Source organism: Botryllus schlosseri, chromosome 12 (genome assembly GCF_051294905.1).
Source record: "Botryllus schlosseri isolate E-star chromosome 12, Bs_hap1, whole genome shotgun sequence".
Lineage (NCBI taxonomy): Eukaryota > Metazoa > Chordata > Ascidiacea > Stolidobranchia > Styelidae > Botryllus > Botryllus schlosseri.
The window spans coordinates 12500784-12521698 of NC_137247.1; the positions used below are offsets into that span (position 1 = coordinate 12500784).

At 41.0% G+C, this 20915-nt stretch overlaps 1 protein-coding gene across 1 annotated transcript in view; it reads left to right on the forward strand.

The window, feature by feature from the left end:
* LOC145451984 (alcohol dehydrogenase [acceptor]-like) overlaps positions 1 to 20915 on the forward strand; it is a 63526-nt gene that overhangs the window by 32652 nt on the left and 9959 nt on the right. Inside the window, exon 3 of the mRNA XM_080330204.1 lies at positions 5244 to 5391. Within this exon, the coding sequence (XP_080186330.1) occupies positions 5244 to 5391 (148 nt within the window). The remainder of the gene's footprint in view (positions 1 to 5243; positions 5392 to 20915) is intronic.

The window sequence follows — 20915 nt, forward strand, 5'->3', positions numbered from 1 at the left end:
TGCGTATAATCTCTAAATATGACTAAGTTGTAAGTTGTTAGTCATGTTTGTCAATCTATTTCAATTCAGACTATGTCAAAGTCAAAATATTTCATTTTGGATTATCTGGATTTACCTTTAGTACATCTCGCGAGTGGATTCCGACGTCGTACTATAAAACTCCTAATAATACGGATTCAAGAATTTTCAATCAACAATACCTGAATTTTTTGGTAATGCTAGAGTTGGCAAATGATTATAGTTGCGTGTTTTTGTTAAGAGTTTAAATTCATGTTGATAAAGATAATAACTGTATAATGCACATACTTGTGATTCTTGTAGAGTTATAGTTGGTATTGCCTCTATAGGTGTGAAACAGCGGCGTGGAATGTGTGAATAATCCGACGCGACTGAAGTTGGAGTCAGTAATATTCAGGTTACGTTCGAATCAACAGATCGCGGTAAATGGATTTCTCAAAGGATTAGAGTTGTACCGGATCAACACATTCAGATACGAATCAACTTGAGCTGTGTAGTAAGTTCCATTTCAAGTTGACAAATTGACACACTGATTGAATATTTTCATGATTTGTATCACACAAAGTTAACGACTGTTCCGAAGTGTCAAAACATATAGCGATCGCGAGCAAGTGTCAAATTGTTGGTTTTCGAATCACGGTCTGCGCTGGTACTGCTATTCATAACTTATTACTTGATAGTAACAACCATCGACACATTACACTGTAGCGATTGGGATGTGTGTAATGACAAGACGCGAGAAATGGTGATGTCTTTGGTGTTATCTTGTGAGCGATCGTGGGATTTGTAACCTATTTCACACGTTTTTGAAGTGTTGGTTTGTGAACGCGGCTATTGTTGATATTTGAATCACCGTCTACGCCGGCTCTGTGGCAAACCAATTACCAAAATATTACATTGTCAACGAGCGGCATGTATGTAACAGCGAGTCGCGAGCGATGGTTATGTCCTAGGTATTATCTTGTGAGCGATCGCGGGATTTTACCAATATTTCACACCTTTTTGAAGTGTTAGTTTGCGAACGCGACTATTGTTGATATTCGAATCGCCGTCTGTCGCACGCACTGCTTAATCCTCACAACAAGCCACGTTTCCGTTTGTGCGGTTATTGTTGGTGACTCGTACATATTCAACACCGCGCGAGAGATGCCTGAAAGTACGAATCATCGCCGCGTCCATATGAATAACGATATAACATTGTCGTACTCGCCGTAATTTGGAATATACACATTACCTAAGGACCAATCACATGACTATTTACTTGATACATATTCAACACGAAGTACGACATGCCAACAACGAAGCCGCGTGCGAGCTATCCCTATGCTGAAAAGGGTTACCGTGCGACCACAAGACACAATAGCCGCTCGCCACCCCACCATAAGGCATAAAAGCCGCTTGCCACCCCCGGTTTCTCAGCCGCTTGCGACCTCCGCCATAAGAAATAAGAGCCGCTTGCCACCCCCGCCATAAGACGCAATAGCCGCTCGCCACCCCACCATAAGGCATAAAAGCCGCTTGCCACCCCCGGTTTCTCAGCCGCTTGCGACCTCCGCCATAAGAAATAAGAGCCGCTTGCCACCCCCGCCATAAGACGCAATAGCCGCTCGCCACCCCACCATAAGGCATAAGGAGCCGCTCGCCACCCCCGGTTTTCCAGCCGCTCGCGACCCCGCCATAAGAACCCATAGCCCCATGCGACCGATCTACTTAACTACTATCGCATGCTGTTCATTTATTTCGATAGGTCTCGATTGATCAGCCATTTTCTGTTACTGAAGAAGTTGCTGACGAAAGGTACTCGGTAACGACTTAACGCCTTTATCAAAGTATATTCTGATAGGTTTTGCCTACCAACATACTTACTCGAAAGATTATGCTGAAAACCGGGGATGAGCAAACTACGGTCAGCGGATCGCACGCAGACAACATTTTAGCGGCTCACGATAGCATCAAGATATTGATGAAATGTATTCAAAAAATATAATAAATTCGACCTGATTAAACTTACTATAATACTTTCTTTTATTGCTGGTGCAATGACCCGACTTCGGCCCAACGCATTTCAAAGGCAGTTCATAAACATCCCATAACTTTAAAATGGCAATGACTTATTTCGTATCATAAATGTGATTTTCGGTTGACAACTCCAGCACGTTTATTACTTTTAGCGATTTACTGGGAATAAGCGATCCATGTGCGTGTTAAGTAGATCGCGCCTCTACAGGTCCACTGGGCAGTAGACATAACTCGTTCATAACTTCGGTCACGACTCCAAGCAATTTAAAATGCAACGAGTTGAATATAAACGCTTTTTTTTCAGTAAAGAATCAAGCAAACCGTATTTCTATTTGGACGTAGGGAGTAACGTAAAATGTAAGACTCATAATGTAATGAAGTCGTTGCTGATTTCAAATTATGAGCTGCCACATAAAAAAGCTGAATTAATAAAATATTTAGGACATCAGTAAATTACGTTTGTCTTCACAAAAGTACATGCAGAAAGCATGTTTTAGTAACATAGTAAGACATTAGCTGATGGGTGAGTAAAGGTTACATCGTTATGATGCTGTCAGCAGGTACCATCAGCAAATCTGTAACCAGATTCCAGGTGAATGTTTATGACGCGAGTACGTTATCATGAAATCAATACTTGATTTGTTCTGAATATATAGTTATGATCTACATGCACTCGCCTACGTGTTTTGGCTCATCATCCTAAATTGGCCATAGCGCGCCACGCGAATGGATTCATATGTTTCATCCGACCCTCGAGCCGAAACAATCTTCGAATTATAGTCGCCGCAGGCGTTTAAGTTCCAATTAAATTACCCTTGTTCTCGACCTGTAAAAGTTATGCTGGTATTAGATTGAAGCCCTATGTGTCAGCTGTTGGGAGTTTATCGCATTGGCGGGCGACGATGGCACTACAAGTAACAACTGTACGTGTATACAGGTTTGTGTGGCCACATATGGTAGTGTTGCGATATAGGCCGGACGCATCAGTCCAAATCCTGAAAGCGAGGAGAGATACTCTGATCTTATTTGATTTGGAATTTAACCCCACGGAATCTCAAGTTCGTGCCCATTGGACTGACAACTGTCTGATAGATGTCTATGGAAAAGAACTCATTCGATTTGTCGGGGTCGTCAATATTCAACGAAAATCGGGTTACATAATTGTGCGCGGGTCGCATTGTTAAATGTGAATTGGTTAGCATCCAGCTATACACACTGCACTGTATCGATATAGCATCACTGCTAGTTGAATATGCTCGTTTGTACATGCTGATTAAAGTCGAAAGCGCGAAATCTGAATATTTCAGCGCTGGCGTATCAGTCTTTCCAACAGCGGGAATTAAAACCGAGCCTGTTTCTGATGACGAAGCAATGACAGCTTATTTTGATCATTATCGATCACGCGCATTGCCGAAAGTCGAGACAAATGTGGAAATCCGTCCAGCCACGGAAAAAAGCTAACCTTTCGATTTTCTTGAGACCAGAAATGAAAGCAGAGCCTTTTATCAAGGCCGATGAAAAACAATATCGCATTTATTATCATGTAGATATTCCATCTAATAAATGGTGATCGTCAATGATTAGTAATAACGAACCTAATTAGAGGTAGCTAGCAATAGCTTAGTCGTATATGAATTTCATTCAATGTTTGTTGCTGACAGCCTTTTAAAAGCTTCAATACAGACGAAAAATTCATGTCGACGCGATGGTGTAGTGGTTACAGTTCTGATCTATAAGTCAGGAGGTCCTCAGTTAGAGTCTAGGGTAGGGTATGTTTACATGCTGCAGCGATTTCTGAATGACGTATAGAATTTAAAACTTGAAAAAAAAATAATTTAAAAAAAATTTGAAAAAATTGCGGGAAAATTCAAATCTGAATGTGGGCGTGGCTGGACACGTGGCCTCTTCTCATTGGCGGGCCCTTAAGGCGCTTATACATACTACTCCTATATACGTTCGCTATAATCTTGATTGAGTTTCCTAATCTATTGACGGAGGTTAACTAGTTCATAATTGCTATTACTGCACACATGTAGTCGCTAGCTTTACACATGGGCCGTGAGTATAGGTTTATGCGAAGGTGTAGACCCTTTTTAGTAACCAGCACGCCAAATTGAGAGGTGGTCGCTCGACATTTTCAAATCAAAAGTGGGGGTAGCGACCACACAAAGTTTGGTAACTAACCTCTCTGACTTAAAATCTCCTAATATTTTCCGGCTAGGAAACATCGTTTTAAATCTACGATAATACATGAAGTCCTGACTTGTACAAAAGACCAATTTAGTTAGTTGACGGTCAACTCATTAACGTTCTTGAGTAATTCTAGTTCTAGTTCTAGTTGCGGATTTTGAGACGCGAGTAGTTCTAGTTCTTATTCTCACTGCGAATTTTGAAAAGTACGAAGTTCTAGTTCTAGATTTATTTGCGGATTTGGAAAAGAGAGTAGTTCTATTAGTTCTAGTTCTAGTTGCACATCTGAAAGAATATTAGTTGCCGAACAACTAGAAAACAAGTGTCGTCGCATGGCGTGAATCGTGATACCGGTGTTTTGTTGTATGATGCTTTGGCGCTAGGCAGCCATCGCTAGCTCAGAGTCTTCACTACTAACAGTGGCGTAGCAATCGGGTGGGGTTTTGGGGTCGAAAGCCCACACATTTCAAACTCGAAACCACGCCTTCTGAAATTCTAATTCTGTGTATAATATTTCCGATGAAATAACAATTGATGAGTTTCCTCGGTGCATTGAATCTATAGTTCTGCATGGTTCTTAACCTTTGGTGACGTGAGAACCCTTACGTTCATCTGCAAGACATTGAGAAACCCTTCCTTTTCACGGAGTCATCAAACTAAAATCTCCCACAATGCACATATAATACATTACAATAGATTAATGGTGCACAAATGACCTGCGTTTCTGCAGTATGTTGAAAGAACAGTACCGTTGAAACATGTCGTAAATGGGAGATAGCACCGGCATTTCTGGGGGACTGGGGTTCGATTTTGAGCCCTAGCCATAGCCCTGTGTATACACCACTGCTCATCAAAACAGTTCCAATTCGACTACTGATCTAGCCTAATTGCCTACAACCACTGATGGCCAAAAACGGGCAGGTCATCAAAAATCATATGTATGAGTTTGAACTTTGGGCCGTCTAATACTTCGACACCTCGACTCTTCAATTAAATCTTTCTTCACATTATCCAAGAGTTCTACTGCTGGAAGCTGGAATTACGGATGCAAAGGACCCCCAAATTTTTCTGAACACCCAACGAGAATCTCTGCAGCAAAGCCATCTGGACTGGAATTACACAATCGAGCCGCAAATGCACACTTATGCAGCGCATCACAATCGGGTATTGCATACGACCATATTGATATAATGCAAAGGGTAATATGCTTAGCCGATAATGGTAAAAGAACATGCGACTGCCGAAACGTTTTATAGCGCCATGCGACAGCCACCATTTGTCAGCGATGCCGCCCAACACATTTGGTGTGTAACATCTGTTACCACGCGATAGTATGGGGCAGATTTACAAATTCCCTGCTGCGACTCCGATCCTGTTTCTTCATGATGAAATCCGGTTCCGATCCGACTCCAGCCGCATCGCAAAGAAAGTGTGGATCCTGCTCTGGCCAAATATATTTAAAAAAAACTTATATCCACCCCGAAACCGACTAAATCCTATTCACTACTACCTAGTAATCCGTCTTTATCAGCAAAAGTATGAATACGTATCCGATCCGGCTCAGCCCAAAATCCAAAAAACTCCGACGGACATTCAGTACATGGACTATTCATCCGAATCAGAATGTCCTTCTTGTTCTTATATATAAGATTTGTCCTAATTTTCGACTTGAGTGCTTACAGCTTGGAATATTTCAGGTATTGAGCCTGTGATTATAACATGGAGAGGGGGTGATCTTTTTCTTAGTTATCACCTTACCATAAAGGCCATGAACAGGTCGTAATAGGACTGAGCTAAAGTGACGATCATTTTTAGTCATCAGTAGGGCGATTATTTTTTCACCTAAAAAACGAAGCATTCGGCACTAATAATGATAGTTTTGACATTTTTGACACTTAAAACTTAATTTTTACAAAACTTTGCCGTCAGGTATTTAAATTAGTCATTTGAGCACAATGCACATAATAATAGATTTGTATTGCTTTTCAACATTTCTTGTTCGAACTGTCTGTTCTCACGAAGTATCTTGGTGTGAATAGAGAAAAACGTTGAACTGCAGCAATTGTTTGTTGGCAGCATTGAGCTTCAGTGTATACTGTTGGACAGGGCCGAAACAGCACTTCGTCAGTCCACCTACGTTGGTCGTGGGCTCCATAGGGTGATAAACCTAACTTATGAGGGGCTTCGTCAGTAGTTATATAGATCGCTCGCGAATCGCCATTGTGGCTTATGGGTGCGGTCGCACATCGTATGGAAAACTCGTGGTGGCACATCGTACTTTTGGACCCCCCCTCTCGGTCGCACATCGTAATGTGTTCTTATGGATGCGCTCGCACGTCGTACTTTCAGGTATAGGCATCTGTCGCATATCGTATTGAAAACTCGTGTTGGCACATCGTACTTTTAGGTATAGGCATCTGTCGCATATCGTATTGAAAACTCGTGTTGGCACATCGTACTTTTAGGTATAGGCATCTGTCGCACGTCGTACTTTCACATGTCGTATTTCGCGTATAGGTAGTGGTGGTGATTCACAATGTGTTCTTATGGGTGCGTCGGCATATCGTACTTTCGGGTATAGGCATCTCTCGACCGGTGTTGAATATGTATCAGATATGGATAATAGTCACGTGATTGGTACTTAGTTATTGTGTATATCCCAAATTATTATATATGACCAATTTGAAGTAATCCCAACGTTTACGGTGAGTGCGACAATGATATATCGTTATTCTTATGGATGCGGTGACACGGTGACGTAGCTGATATAGACATGATAACGTTACAGGTATAGGGATCGCGGTGCTACTTAAAGACGCCATAGTTTAGTCGTGACAAATGACCTATCGTGTTCTAACTCAAGTCTTTTCGCGCTGTGCCTATTGATTCCTACGTAACCTGAATAATACATTCAGATCGGATTATTCGCACCTTCCGTACCGCTGTTTCGCACCTACAGAATAGTCTGCTGTTCACAGTCGCAACAAGAATCACAAGTATACACATTAAACATTCATTTATTACTTTGAAATCAAACTCTTCACAAAAGCACGCACAATCGTATCATTAACTTTTTTATCATCACCAAAATTATTCAAGTATTCCTTGGCGGAAAATCCTTGAGCTCTTTTTATCAAGAATGCTATAGCATGATCTCCACACACATCCGAAGTTTTACTCTGTAACTGTTTCCCGGTCACGGAAAATTCATCCGGTTCAAGGAATTCGATTATCTGAGGTTTTAGCGGTTCGAAACCTAGTGAATCATGAAAATGAGTATCGCCATCTCTGTATATAGACACCCAGTGAGACCCAGGCAAACTCGACTCGTCGTAATTAATGATGATAGCGAATTTTCCGCTAGTTGGTTTCTTTGGTAACTGGTCTACTGGATAAGTTCCTAGATATAGACTTTGTGTGTCAGGGTGGTTATAGAGAATATCATTGATCTCAGACGTATTCATATTTCGACGACTTGTCTTTTTTGATTCAGCTGTAGAAGATGTTGAAACTCCTTCAAACATAACAAGGTTACGGAGGTTGGTAACGGCTTCGAGGTAGTCAAAACCAGATGCACAGTTCCTGTCTTATGAAGTTGATAACATCCCAAACTATTATCGGGCGTCAAATCAAACACAAAAAGAGTGTATCCATTAACATAATCTTTGCGTGAAATATTTAAAGGTGCCTCGGATTCCCAGCGACCTGTCTGAGAGAATAGTGTCATATAACCTTCGAGTCCGCCGTGTTTATCAAAATCGAAATGAAATTCGCGTCCGTTAATTTGACGCCCATCCACACTTAACGAAAGATTTTGAACATCAAAGTGTTTAAAGTTGAACGGATTTTTGGCTCGAACACCATTAAATGTCGTGGTCTCGACTAAACCAATTACGATCTTCTTTGGCATGGTGCCGCTAACTAACTCTCTATCAATTTTCGATAAACCCGCCGCGAATGTATGAGTCGACATTTGTAAGCGTATCCACGGGTACTTGGCAGTATTCTTCTGTAATACAGACTTGTGTGCTAAGCTTACACTTTCAGCGATCTTCATCTGTTTGACATACACCTCCATTTCGAGTAAAACAATTTGTACATCCTCCGCGTCGCCGAGAAGACAGAAATTATCTTCGTTACGTGTAAATTTTAATTTCATGTCGACATTATCCAACATACATCTAGACTGTTCAAAAAGACCCATTCGAATTTTTCCGATCAACTCTAGCGGGGTGCTGTTTTTTGTAAGGTCTTTTCGTTTAACATATCCAGTATTCGCTGCACCAAGAACATCCATAGATCCAGCGACATCTTTATAAAAACCTTGTCCTTGCACAAAACTCTCCGAGGCACCATGTGTATCATTCAACAACCGAGAGATATAAGCTTTGTAGGCATGACAATTATCCGAATTTGTGATAACCTCATTTGAAATAGTGACATCGATTTGTTTGAAAAGAGAATCCAACATGTTATTGACCAGGCCCACTTGTGTATCGTTTGCTAAATCAGTTCCATCGCGTTTAGTGAGCTTCAAACGTAATCTCAAGAACGTGTTTTGTAGATCCATATATCGATCCGTCCTTGGTAATTGTACTTCCATGACATTACCTAAACTATGGGGTTTGACGACGACATATTGCGATTCCTCAATACTGGTTTGCGTGTGGGGTATACTAAATATGTTTAATCCGGAGTTATGACATTCTCGGGAACCCGCGTGCATCAACATAGTTCTTAGTCGAATATATCCTGTTGTTTACGACGACGTTTGGATGAAGTGTTCTTTGACTTTGTTTTTTTCCTTTTTATAGCTTTTGGGGTTAAAATTTTATCAATCACTCGACCGCCAGCTTGTTTACTTCTCTTGACAACACTAGACTTGATCGAGTTACCCCGTAATAGATCTCTCGCTATTTCACCTCCAGTCCGTAACAATTGACCGCCGGCGTATTTCGCAATAGGTGTCACTAAACGACCGAGTGATTTAAACAAACTCCCAATACCGGAACCGGCTTGAACTCCACCACTAAAATATCCATAACCATCACCTGTCTGGTTATAATGACGATGGACAGAATGATGATCACACGTGAAAACAACTTTCATAATCGCTTCCTAATGTTAAATGTAGCTTGCAATGAACGACTTATTATATTTATAGGTTCCCCAAACTCATCCCTGAGGTAAAGACATACAGAATCTACAACATCTTTTGAAACAGGGAAATAATACGGATTTGTCGCTACCCAATTATGCGTGACATCACCAGGTGTCAGTGGTATAACTCGTAATAAACGCGCTAACACATCTCCAAGTAAGTGAGGGTGAATAATATCGCAATACACAAACAAATATTGACCAATCGCCGGTTCGGTTAAAGTGAAATCGATCTCCATGAGGGCTAATTCACAATATCTTGTCGGGATGTTGTTGATGGTGAGTAGTCTGTGTTCAAAATCAACACCAAGCATAGAGGTGGTTAACGTCACTATTTTCATCGTGCGTGGAGTGTCAATGTGGTCTCTATATCATGTACTAACTGACCGTATTGATCCCGGATGGTGATTTTTATATCGCGGATGTGGTTAATCGATACTGGGAAATAAAAAGGTTTTTCATATACAACTTCTTGTCTCATACACGTCTCGTTATTTACTTGGATCACACGAAGCAATTGACTCATGTAATCACCCACCGGATGATGTCGTAGTACATTGATATACACAAAAAGATATCTGAGGTGGGGTTGAGTTGGTTTAGGTTTGATCGACGTGACATTACATACTGGTGTCGACACTTGATCAACTACACTGAAATAATTCGTGAATATATCCGTGGGGTGGAGTGTGATACGTTTCGAGTAACGAATTCGGAAAAGTTCATCGTTGATTCTTTCGGTGAAACAGTGTTTGAAAGTGTCAGATAATATTCTTCGCGTCAACTCGAGGTTGTTTGCATAATTCCCAAGTGGTGTTAGGTACGCTTCTACTATTCGATCTTTCTCATTATGTAGCTCCCAGAGTGCTTGATCACGATTGATTATAATTCGATCAAGAGATTCACTGACAAAACTCATATCCATCAACGCAAGCTCATTACAAATAATTTCATTCGGTAACACCACCGAGAATTCACCTTGGGTGCCAGACAACGTGATGTAACTCATATTGAATCAACAGCTCTACGACGGAAGCGTAGGGTTACTGTCACTGGTGCTTTTCGAAATTTAATAGGGTTGCCAGCTGCATCACGTAGATAAATTCGTATCGTTCTAAAATTGTTTCTCGCTAAAGCAAAGAAGTATGGTTTTGGGAATATGTTGATTTGGTTTTCATTCGGTTTAGCGGTTACAGTAACCACCCGTAAAAGTTGTTGCAGCTTGTTACCATGTGGTCTTGGTTGTATCAGATCGCAATACACATAAACCTTATCAATCCGTTCCAACTTTATCGCAGGTGTAAATATAAATTCTACCACTCCGCGGCGACGAGATACAACGCGTCTAAATGTTATTGTGGCCAACACAGAACCGAGCGGTATCAGTCCGTAAGGCTCGGGTGAATCATGCGTGGTAAGGGGTATGTGTTTGACGCTAGAGTCTGCGGTATCGGTATTTATGGGTACACCCCGCTTGTGTCTTTTTTTACTCGTGACTAATCTTCTGAATGTGATTCTAAAGTCACCGAATCCTTGTAAAATGAAAATGTCCCCCATGTAATATTTCTCGTACGATTCTAACATTTCACCGATGTTGTAATACGAACCTTCGGGAATATAATACCGTTCGGTGTATCCATTCGCATCGACAAATCCAAAACCGATACTTTTCGCTGTCACTTCAATTCGCGGTTGGAAATCATGGGGGAAGGTCAGCTCACATAATCCTAGCTCATGGCGATTCATTTCTAATTCTTTGTAAAGTTCCGTTTGAAAATCTGTGCTAGTATTCGGAAATTTATCCAAACTTGCATTCGAAGGTAGAGTCAACAACATTTTATTGTTTCTTTCAACATATACGGTGAGGTGATGGATTCGGTAATAAATACCCAAGTGAAGAAGACAGTAGCGTTAAATATATCTCACGATCCACCCCGACAGAAATTTGATATAAGGAAAACACGATTACACACACTAACATACAAATCTGTACAATAAACACAATCTGGTTTTTCAGACTGTTCGAGACTTGACCCATGCGAGATGAGCCGGAATCAGAATCCATAGTTTGGTTGAACAACATTTTCAGCGTCTATTTATACAAATCCGAGACCCAGGAATTAAATGTAGATGGGTAACCCAACCATTTTACAAAATATTGCGTTTTCTTTCCTTTCCTGCGAGTAGACAGGATTTTCTCGATATTGTAAATATTATTATTTTTAGTTATTGGTTGTAACTCTTCACGCTGAAAGCGACCGTCTATAACTTCGCCATGGTAGTCTTTCAATTGATAAGTAGGAGGGTCACCTTTACGACATTGAGATACGAAAAAGATTTCTTCGGTCCAACTCGCCAAGGCACTTTTTACAAAATTACCACGTGATTTCGAAATCCTGACCGGTGTGCCGATAGTTAGTTTGGGTTTTTTAGGGGTCATGTCACCGTATAACCTATGGAAAATTTGTTCTTGATTTGAATAATCAACATCCGCTGGAGGACACCCTATAGCAACGTGAAAAGTAGTGTTATACCCCCGGCATATCTCAGACAGGACACTGACATAATTCAAAGTCTTATTATGCGTGAAATAACGGTATAACACTTGCTTCACAGTACGAATAACACGCTCGCATATCGATGCTTTCAGTTCACTATTTGTATGAAAATGTCGCACATTGTTCTCTTTTAAGAAAGTCTGAAACGCACGATTAGTAAACTCAGAACCTTGATCACTTTGAATAACATGAGGTATACGATCCTTAAATATTTCCTTGAATCCGCGAATAATACCTTGCGAGGTTTTGTTTTTGAGTGGATACAGATATAAAAATCGGCTGAAACAATCGATCGTCACCAACACATATTTAAAATTATCGTTTTCTTTTGAAAGATTTTGCATATGCATGAGATCGGTTTGATACTGAACACCGAGACCGGACGTAATCACTCTAGGTCTCTTAAATTTCTTTCGGTAGGGAAAATGTTTTGTGTACGCGTCCTTGCTCGAAAGAAACTCCTTGACTTTAGCTCTATTCCGCCCTCTAGAGAATACGTATGCACCGCGATAACTACCGGGTAGCCCTGGCGTGAAATACTTAGTATGGCTCCCATCCGTATCGTCTCGGGGTCTTGGGTGTACGACCGCTTTTCGTCTTGGCATGCTGAGTCTTTACTTTGCTTCGTTGGCTACTCGGCGATGGTATAGGAATCCTTGATGGTTCACCCTTGATCAGACGTCGCAGTGCGTCCAACTCACTAGCCGAAAATAGATTCCTTTATTCTGATATATCGATTTTCATCGGTTGATTCAATGTGTCGTGTTTTATTTGATAACGATTTAGCGCGTCGTTATATAAGGCTAATTTTCGTTCTTGGGGTATGTTCATCTGTAATATGTCGCTCATACATTTGTCGATATCCAAATTCAATTTCTGAACGTCAGCTCCGTTGATCGGGCTCGGATTTATGAAGATTTTTTTAAAAGAAGTCATTTTTTGAAAAGATTACCGAGTAAACCAGTGACGACGGGTAGGATGCTTGATAATAGAGTCATAAACATACCCCCATTCTGATTGACCATACGTTTTTTATGTCGAATAGGGATGTCTTTCCTGACAAGTCGACGTAAACTACATTTATGAGCTGATAGTCGCTTTCTTTTATACTTTGAAAGAGGGATGTTACCGTTTAAAATGTTCTTTGTACAATCACATATACAATCGATCAACTCTTTGCTGGCCCCCGATATAATTTGCTTGCGTATCTCGGGTTTAGTTTTATGTAGGAACTCTAGTGTGGGTATATGTCGCCGTGTCCGAGCTGGTACCTTCGTCATTTTGAATTTAAAATCGTCTCTGTGCTTGGCTATTTATACCAGTGGGCTATAAACCACCATGGTTTCACCAGGAAATATATTGGTCATAACTCGTCGATTTTCAGGTGCTTCTTGCGTGACATCAAGAAATAAATAACCATGAGGTCGTCTAGCAGCGTCACGATAAGCCTCTGTTAAAAATCTAGAGTTTGGGTACATTTGTCGACCAAGAAAACTGATCTGCTGTTGGTCGCGCGGATTCTTGAAAATCACCATATACGAGCTTGAGAGACTCAAGTCACGTGCTCCTTTACCCTTGTGGTACAGGTTCTGCGTGATATAGCAAATTGACTTGGCTGAATGATGTGAAAATCTTGTAAAGTAGTCTGCAATTTTCGCTGTCTCAGTCATGAAATCATCCACTATAATCAAGGTGTCTTCAGAGCAAACCTTCAACTCTTCTAAAATATCTAGACCGGCGTGGAATTCTACGTTATGCATCGTCTTGAAAACCTCCTGATAATTATTGTAACAATATACGACCCTGGATACACTAGGTTTAATCATTGATGTCGCATGCCTAATCAGCTTTGCAACAAAAGTAGTCTTCCCACTTCTTGAAGGACCACTCACAATACACGCGAATGGGTGGATCAATTCCATCATTTGTTGTTTATTGAAACTCGATAAAGTGCGTGTGTTTATATATCAACAAGGTTGGGAATATCCACTGTTGTAGTCATCTTGTTCTAGTGGAATATATAAACCCAGTAGAGTTCGATTTAACAATTTTCCCTGGGTTATGAAATCTTCATCTGTCCCTCGTAATTTCGTCAGTGGAAGTTGTAGTGTTACAAACGCTTTATTCAGGTTGTCAAGCAGCTGATCCCAATCTGTAAAATAATAAATCACATAAGAGGATTCATAACACGAGAGGATTCATAGAGCTTTAAAATATAACAGTGTTACTATAACAACTATAGATCTCACCTTTTGAACACTCTTTTAAATCTTTATGTTGTGTCGATACGCGTTGTTCGTATAATTCATGCGATATCTCTCGATTCAAATACAGCTCCACGAAGTGTACATGATCGCGGCGTTGTACAAGTGTCTTTTCGTGTAACTGAGTCAGACCTGCTTGTTCCAGAACAGATATTATGTAATCACTAGCCATCTGTAAAGCAAGACACAGATTTCAGGAAATATTGTTACTAAAATGTTTTAGTTACAAGTTGACATTTCGAAAACACCCACAGATTGTAAACAAAGTTTCACCTAAAACTATCAGTGTTCACCACAGATTATGTTCACAATGACCAAGAGAATCATGTTTGCAAAAATCATCGATTGTAGCATCGCTACTTTCAGAGTCAGAACGAGGTCGTTTCAAACTGTTTGCGACTCTATGTTGATCAAGGAAAAATTGGAATTTTCGATGTCGCTTGCGGGTTCTCAAGTAGGCTTGTCTCTCTTCGTAACCGAAAAGCGGTATCCACGAACAATTTTTCCCCAAGACCACATAATTTGTCAGCTTTGCTCTGTTGAATAGGCTGTGGTTATCACTCGGCGTCTTTCGATCAGGAAATTGTAGTTGAAGTAGCGCTTCTATGCAGACACTTCGGACACGGGTCCATTTCTCGTCTAGTTCCCGACGGCGCGCCTTGGGTCGATCGGGTATCGTGCGGTCTTGTGAGTTGTCGTCGGTACCGTGAATCGAGAGCTGTGTTAATTCCTGCTCCAGTTCAAGCGTCTCTTTGTGCAAACTATTTAAATCCAATTCTGACATTACTGACTCAATATATGAAATAGCGTTATCCATCTGGAAAACAAATGACACATTAGCACGTAATAAATACAAGTAAATCAAAATAATAGCAGACACACAGAAGACACAGATAAAATACAATAACACACAAAATATACAATTACATCACAATGGTATTAAACATTCAATGGTAGGGTTGACACGCCATCCTCGAGCACTCGGCGTTTGGCATAGAAATAGGAAAATGTTTTACGCTGTTGTTTGTACGTATAGACACCCCTATCTCTGCACCGAAACCCCTTGTTCACTCCCCCGACAGATTGCCTAGATGTCAAGACACCCAGAAAAGTTTCGAAATCGACTGGGTTGGATTTCTGGAGGCCTTTGGAAGCCAGTTTTTTCTTTGGTCCATCACAAAAGTAATTTTTGGATTGGAGTCCACAGAAGGATGTACCACCTTCGTACTCCACTTTCATCAAACCCGGTTGACGAAGGTAATAGGCATACGTGTCTTTGCAACACTGTCGCGAACGGTCAAAAGAAACCGGATCAGCCAAAAACTCAGCTCGGTGCTCGTCACAAAAATAGCGTGGAAACCAGTTCTCGTATTCCACATAAAATTCATCCCTTTTCTCGGGGATAAGGATATCGTCGAATGGGGCTGAATGCGAAAGATAGAGGGAGTCTGTGTCCATCATTAATAGCATGAAGCACTCGTCACGGAAATATTTACACAAGCAATCATAAAAAAACGACAGCATCTTGAGCTTAGCGTTGTTATAAACCCAGAACCCCACCTGAATACAGTTACCCCACTTGATCGTTTTAGGTCGCTTCGTTACTTCAAATAGATCAGCGTTCAATTCGTCATATTTCACAAAAAAACGATCCTTCACGCGGGCACCCAATTCACTTTTATCACAGTAGGTGGTTCGTTTGAATTTACGTGGATTCATCAAGACCCGACCATAGCTGCTGTTTCCGGCTAATTTTTGCGTCAGGGCAATAATCTCTAGGCTAGGGTCGCGGTCCCCAGCCCGTCGACAGTCTGAGACATTTTTCGCAAAGTTGTCAAAACATGTCTTTTTGGTGAATTCTACAGCCTCATGAATTTTTGATATAATCAACCCGTGCTCTACATACCACTTGATCAAGTCAGAGGTCAACAAGATTTTCTTACCCCAGTATGAAGCAACTAACATGCGCGTGGGTTTGGTGAGTAATTTACGATCAATGGCGAACTGTTTCATGTGACCTGACAAATGCTCGCGAGACACCATCGTATTTTTGAATATCGGACATAGTTCAACAAACTTCCTTTGCAAATGTTTTGGTGTAAAAATATCGACTGATAAACATCCGAAGAATGTACCAGTCATTACCATCTCCATCAATTTATGCGCGGTGACAGACTTGGTTCGAGTCAATTGCGGTTGGATACCATTAAGATATCGCACAATATCAGGATTTTCCTGTTTCTCTGTGCGCCAGTCACATTCCCATTTACATATGACTTGATAATTGAGGCTTTTGTAATAATCATGAACACGTTTAGTTCGTTCTCGACGTTCCAGGTCTACACAGCCAAATCTGCATTGATGCGCGTGAAAATGACACCCAAGAAAAGACAAGATTACCCCTTGACCAGCTGAATTACGATAGAACCCATCAGCGGGGTAATTACGGGCTCCTACGCGGATTTCGGGTCCATTAAAAGCATGGTGGACATGTACATTGTGAATGTGTGAATACCAGTTTAGCCATTGAGCTGCTGTCTCCCCCCCATTTCGGTGCGGTCTTTACAGGTTTGAATTTAGTACAGTCAGCATCGAGTGGTTGCCAATGTACCGGGAAACCAGTTGGACTAGGCTCACTCAAAGCAAAAAGGTATAACGAATTGCTGTCCAGCCCTGTTACATGTTGGGTAATCTGAGCGTTCTCCTTGTAAAAAATTTCTTTGATTCGAGTTTCACCCTGTTTTTGATATCGATGAAAAATGACTGACGGTCCACCCACTAAATTGTCTCTGAATAGCGAAACCAGGTCTTGATGTTTATCATTGAACAAGGTGAAATCGCGCGGAATGCTATTGAAAAGATGCCTTGATACAACCCCAGGTAGGGAGACAGCTTCCTTGAATATATCCACACTGAACTGACTTTTGAAAGATTGAAATTGTTTTTCTAACCCCTCAATGAAGTAGTGAGTATCGATTGCGTTGTACCATTTGAGATAATCACGTAAAGTAGTCATTTTGTTATCATTCCAAACCTTTAAACAGTTTTCATATTCAGCTGTGGATATATTACGACCCTTTAGCGAGCTGTAAAAGTCGCTGTGGCTAGGAAGACTCGTATAATCCAGCTTTTCCAAACTAGTCAGAAACTCGTACGGAAAATGACCTTTAGCGGCGCTACATTTGAAGGCTTTCAAATAAGCATCGTACGAGAACCCGGGTGCCAAGTAATTCACAATATCCAAAAATTTAAGTCTGTTCGTTGTCAACGAGAGGAAGTTGTTACCTCGTTTCAATACATTCAGATTTTCATCAACGAGTAAACCCATCAAGTACTCTTTGAGACAGTTCAAGTCGTACCGACCACCATTGAACGATAAAACAGGGATTTGTTTTAAATATCGCGTAAACTCCTCTTGTAAACGTTCAAGTGGTATTTTTCTCTCGGCGGGGTCGAGCGCCTTCATTTCGGTAATTTTACATTCGAGCATGTCCAAGTAGTGTTGATATTCCATCTGTAACAACCTAAATGACTCACTTTGAATATCATGAAAATGATCAACCATTTCCGCACACAAGTCGTTTGGGTCACCACTCGAGACAATTACATACGGTTCCAAGAACCCTTCCACATTAGAAGATATGCTAACAGAAATGGGAATATGTTTGCACTCCCATGAAGTTTTGGAGGAATCTGGAATATCACACTTCTCAAACATACTCTCTATATCAAACGCGATACGGTATTTGAAATAACGAAGCTGGTGAGGAACGAACACCCCTTCTAAATCAAGCTTTTCAAATATGTTCAGTGGAGGGGTATACACGCCACCGGGAAACACTTCAACAGGTTCTGTTGTACATTTATGTCTGGTCAATTCATACTGCAAATTGAAAAATCTTTCACAAACATCACATTGATAGCTCTCAGCGTAACGGAATATATCAGTAATTAGACAGAAATGGTTGCTTTCTAAATGTAAGTACACAGGTTTCGCTTCAAACGTACTACGACGGAGTGCGACAGCTTTACCCTCAGTTTTTGTGTACACAAATACGGCCACATTAAACAAGTCCTCGATATCGTCCAGCATGTCGAGAGTCACACCAGATTCTACATTTACACCATACACCGAAGTAAACTGCTGAGCCAGTGCTTTTGTATCTTTCCCTAGTGAGTGGGCAATACAGCGAAAAGCGCACAGATTGTCTCTGTACCGATGTCGATTTTTTTGATGGGTAAATGTCATTATACATCTCGCTCTCGCAAGCCATATCGGGAGTTTAATACCAGCACAACCAATCAGCATGCCGTCGGTAGGATATACATAAAACTGTACATTAGTCAGACAGACCGGCAGTGACTTTGTGTTTGGCCGCGAATTTCGTAATAAATCAAGCGCCGTTTCCAACCTTATGGATTCAACAAATTCGTTGAATTTAGCTAGTGTTGAAATTGCTGCTGGTGTTTCTAATACACTATCAACATTCGCAGATGCATGAAAATAGCGAAATCTTAGAGTCTCGACGTGGTACAAAATAAATGCATACGCGAAATTGATTTTGAAACGAGTCGACTCTGAGAAAAATATAGCTTGTATATCGCGGGAAACATCCGCTAGCTCCCGACCGATGACTCGAATATTATACACATGACTAGTCTTTTTCACTACATACGATTTTATCGCTTGCCAGTTCTGATTTACAACTTCTTGGCGTTCGTCCCCAATCTCTGGTGGTGCATTCGGTTCTTCGCGAACACGATTCCGTCTGCGTCGACTCATCTGTAAAATTAATAACACGTGGTCAAATTCAGCACTTGGGGAACATGAAACTAGTCTTACTTACATTCTAGTTTCTTTGTTGGTGTCTTCGATTCTTTATGCTTAATAAAACAAGTAACACATCAATCTATGTCCACTAACGTTGTGTTAAAGCAGATAACTTACCAGTAGACTCGTGCGTTCAACTTGAGTTGCTCTGTCTGTTCAACAACAAAATCATTACATCATGTTCGCTAGTTCTGAACAGTAATAACCCACCTATGCAATTCTTTACTTCAATTCCGACGCTTGTTTTGTCTGTAGGATAAACGAATAACATATTACATTCATAAATCAAAGTAATCGTACCGAATAACTTACTAATTAACTCCTTATCCAGCAATCCGCGATCGAATATATCCAGACAGCCAGCCACGTTGTTCGCTGTTCGACGTCCGGAGAGAAAGACCTAAACCGCTGATTCGAGAATACACGAGCACCGGCGCCACTAGTGGTTGAATTTCAGAAGCTATTATTTATGGCTCTAATTTTAAATCTGAAACGGTAAACAGAAATTGAGAATACACACGCACAACAATGAAAATCATGCAGCGCAATCACAAATTATACTTCAATTTCGTTCTAATTTCTAGAAGTCGATGCAAGTACTCATCGGTTGCGGTATTTAATTCAGGTTGAATCTCATCGAGACTCCAGCGCTGACCCTTGACAGCAAGCAATCGTTTGATGTCAGTCATGAGCTTTGTGACTGTCAAATTTTTTTTCTCTATCAACGAGTCAACATAGCATAGTATTGAACCTAAATGCGGTTTAACATCGTCAATAGTTTGGAGGTGGGTGATCATCTTGTCAACTGTGTATTGACATAGTTTTTCTTCCTGCTTCTTCTTACCCTTCACGTCGTCGCGAAAATCGTCGTCACTCACGGTTTTAGACTTCGCCGGTTTCTTGCCGGCCTTCTGTCTTGGTTCAGTACGAGTCGAATTTTTCAATTTATCATTACAAAGCTGTTTAGTCGGTGGTATGCCTAATTCCACCATCGTCGATATGGTTCTTTTACGAGCCAGCTTCCTGTTTGATACAGATTTAGGAGTATCAACCACCGATAGCGACTCAGCAGAGCGTGGTAGCGTCACCCCAGAAGTCGACGGCTTCTCGGTACTCAGTAATTCGAGGTTAACGGCCGCCTCATCAGTCGGTACACACGGCGTCGTCACCAAGTTCGTGAGATCGTTAATCACGCTTTCTCTAGCTAGTTGACCCGACTTCAGCCACGCCTGGTGCGCTATATCTGCATGGTTTGGTCGCATTTCGATCGTTGTCGTAGAGTCGCGTTCTGTGGCTTCAACCCTTAAATCAGGCGTCATCAGATCACCAGGATTAATCGCGTCAAAGATATCCGCATTCTCTTCAAATTGCGATTCAAATGCGTTTGGTTCATAACCAAATTTATCAAGATTATCTATCTGAGCCTCGGCCATTGTATAATAATCGATCTAACTGCTCCAACCAACGTTTATGTCTGCGACAGTGAAATATAACAACCGGGTCGCGGTGGTGTCTATTTATAGATTTAATTTTCACACGCTTACACAGACCCCTTCTTTCTAGGTGATCGAGCGGTATATTTCACCATTTTACCACCTCGCGGTGTCATGGTTTACTTTTTCAGTTGATAGTTAGTCGTTATGGCAACTAGTGTGATCATTGAGAATTACCTTCTGTATTATCATAACTTAACAACCCCCACCTTGAGCGAAACGGAAAAATTCATCCACAGAGTGCTAGATTTCTATGTACATGGAGAAAACGTGAACCGTGTTCGAAAGTGTGATTTCGCTGCCTTGGTTAACTCGATTCGATCATATGGTATCGACTGGAATGGTGTTTTTAGTGTCATAAGCATTGTAGCGATGAAAAGCG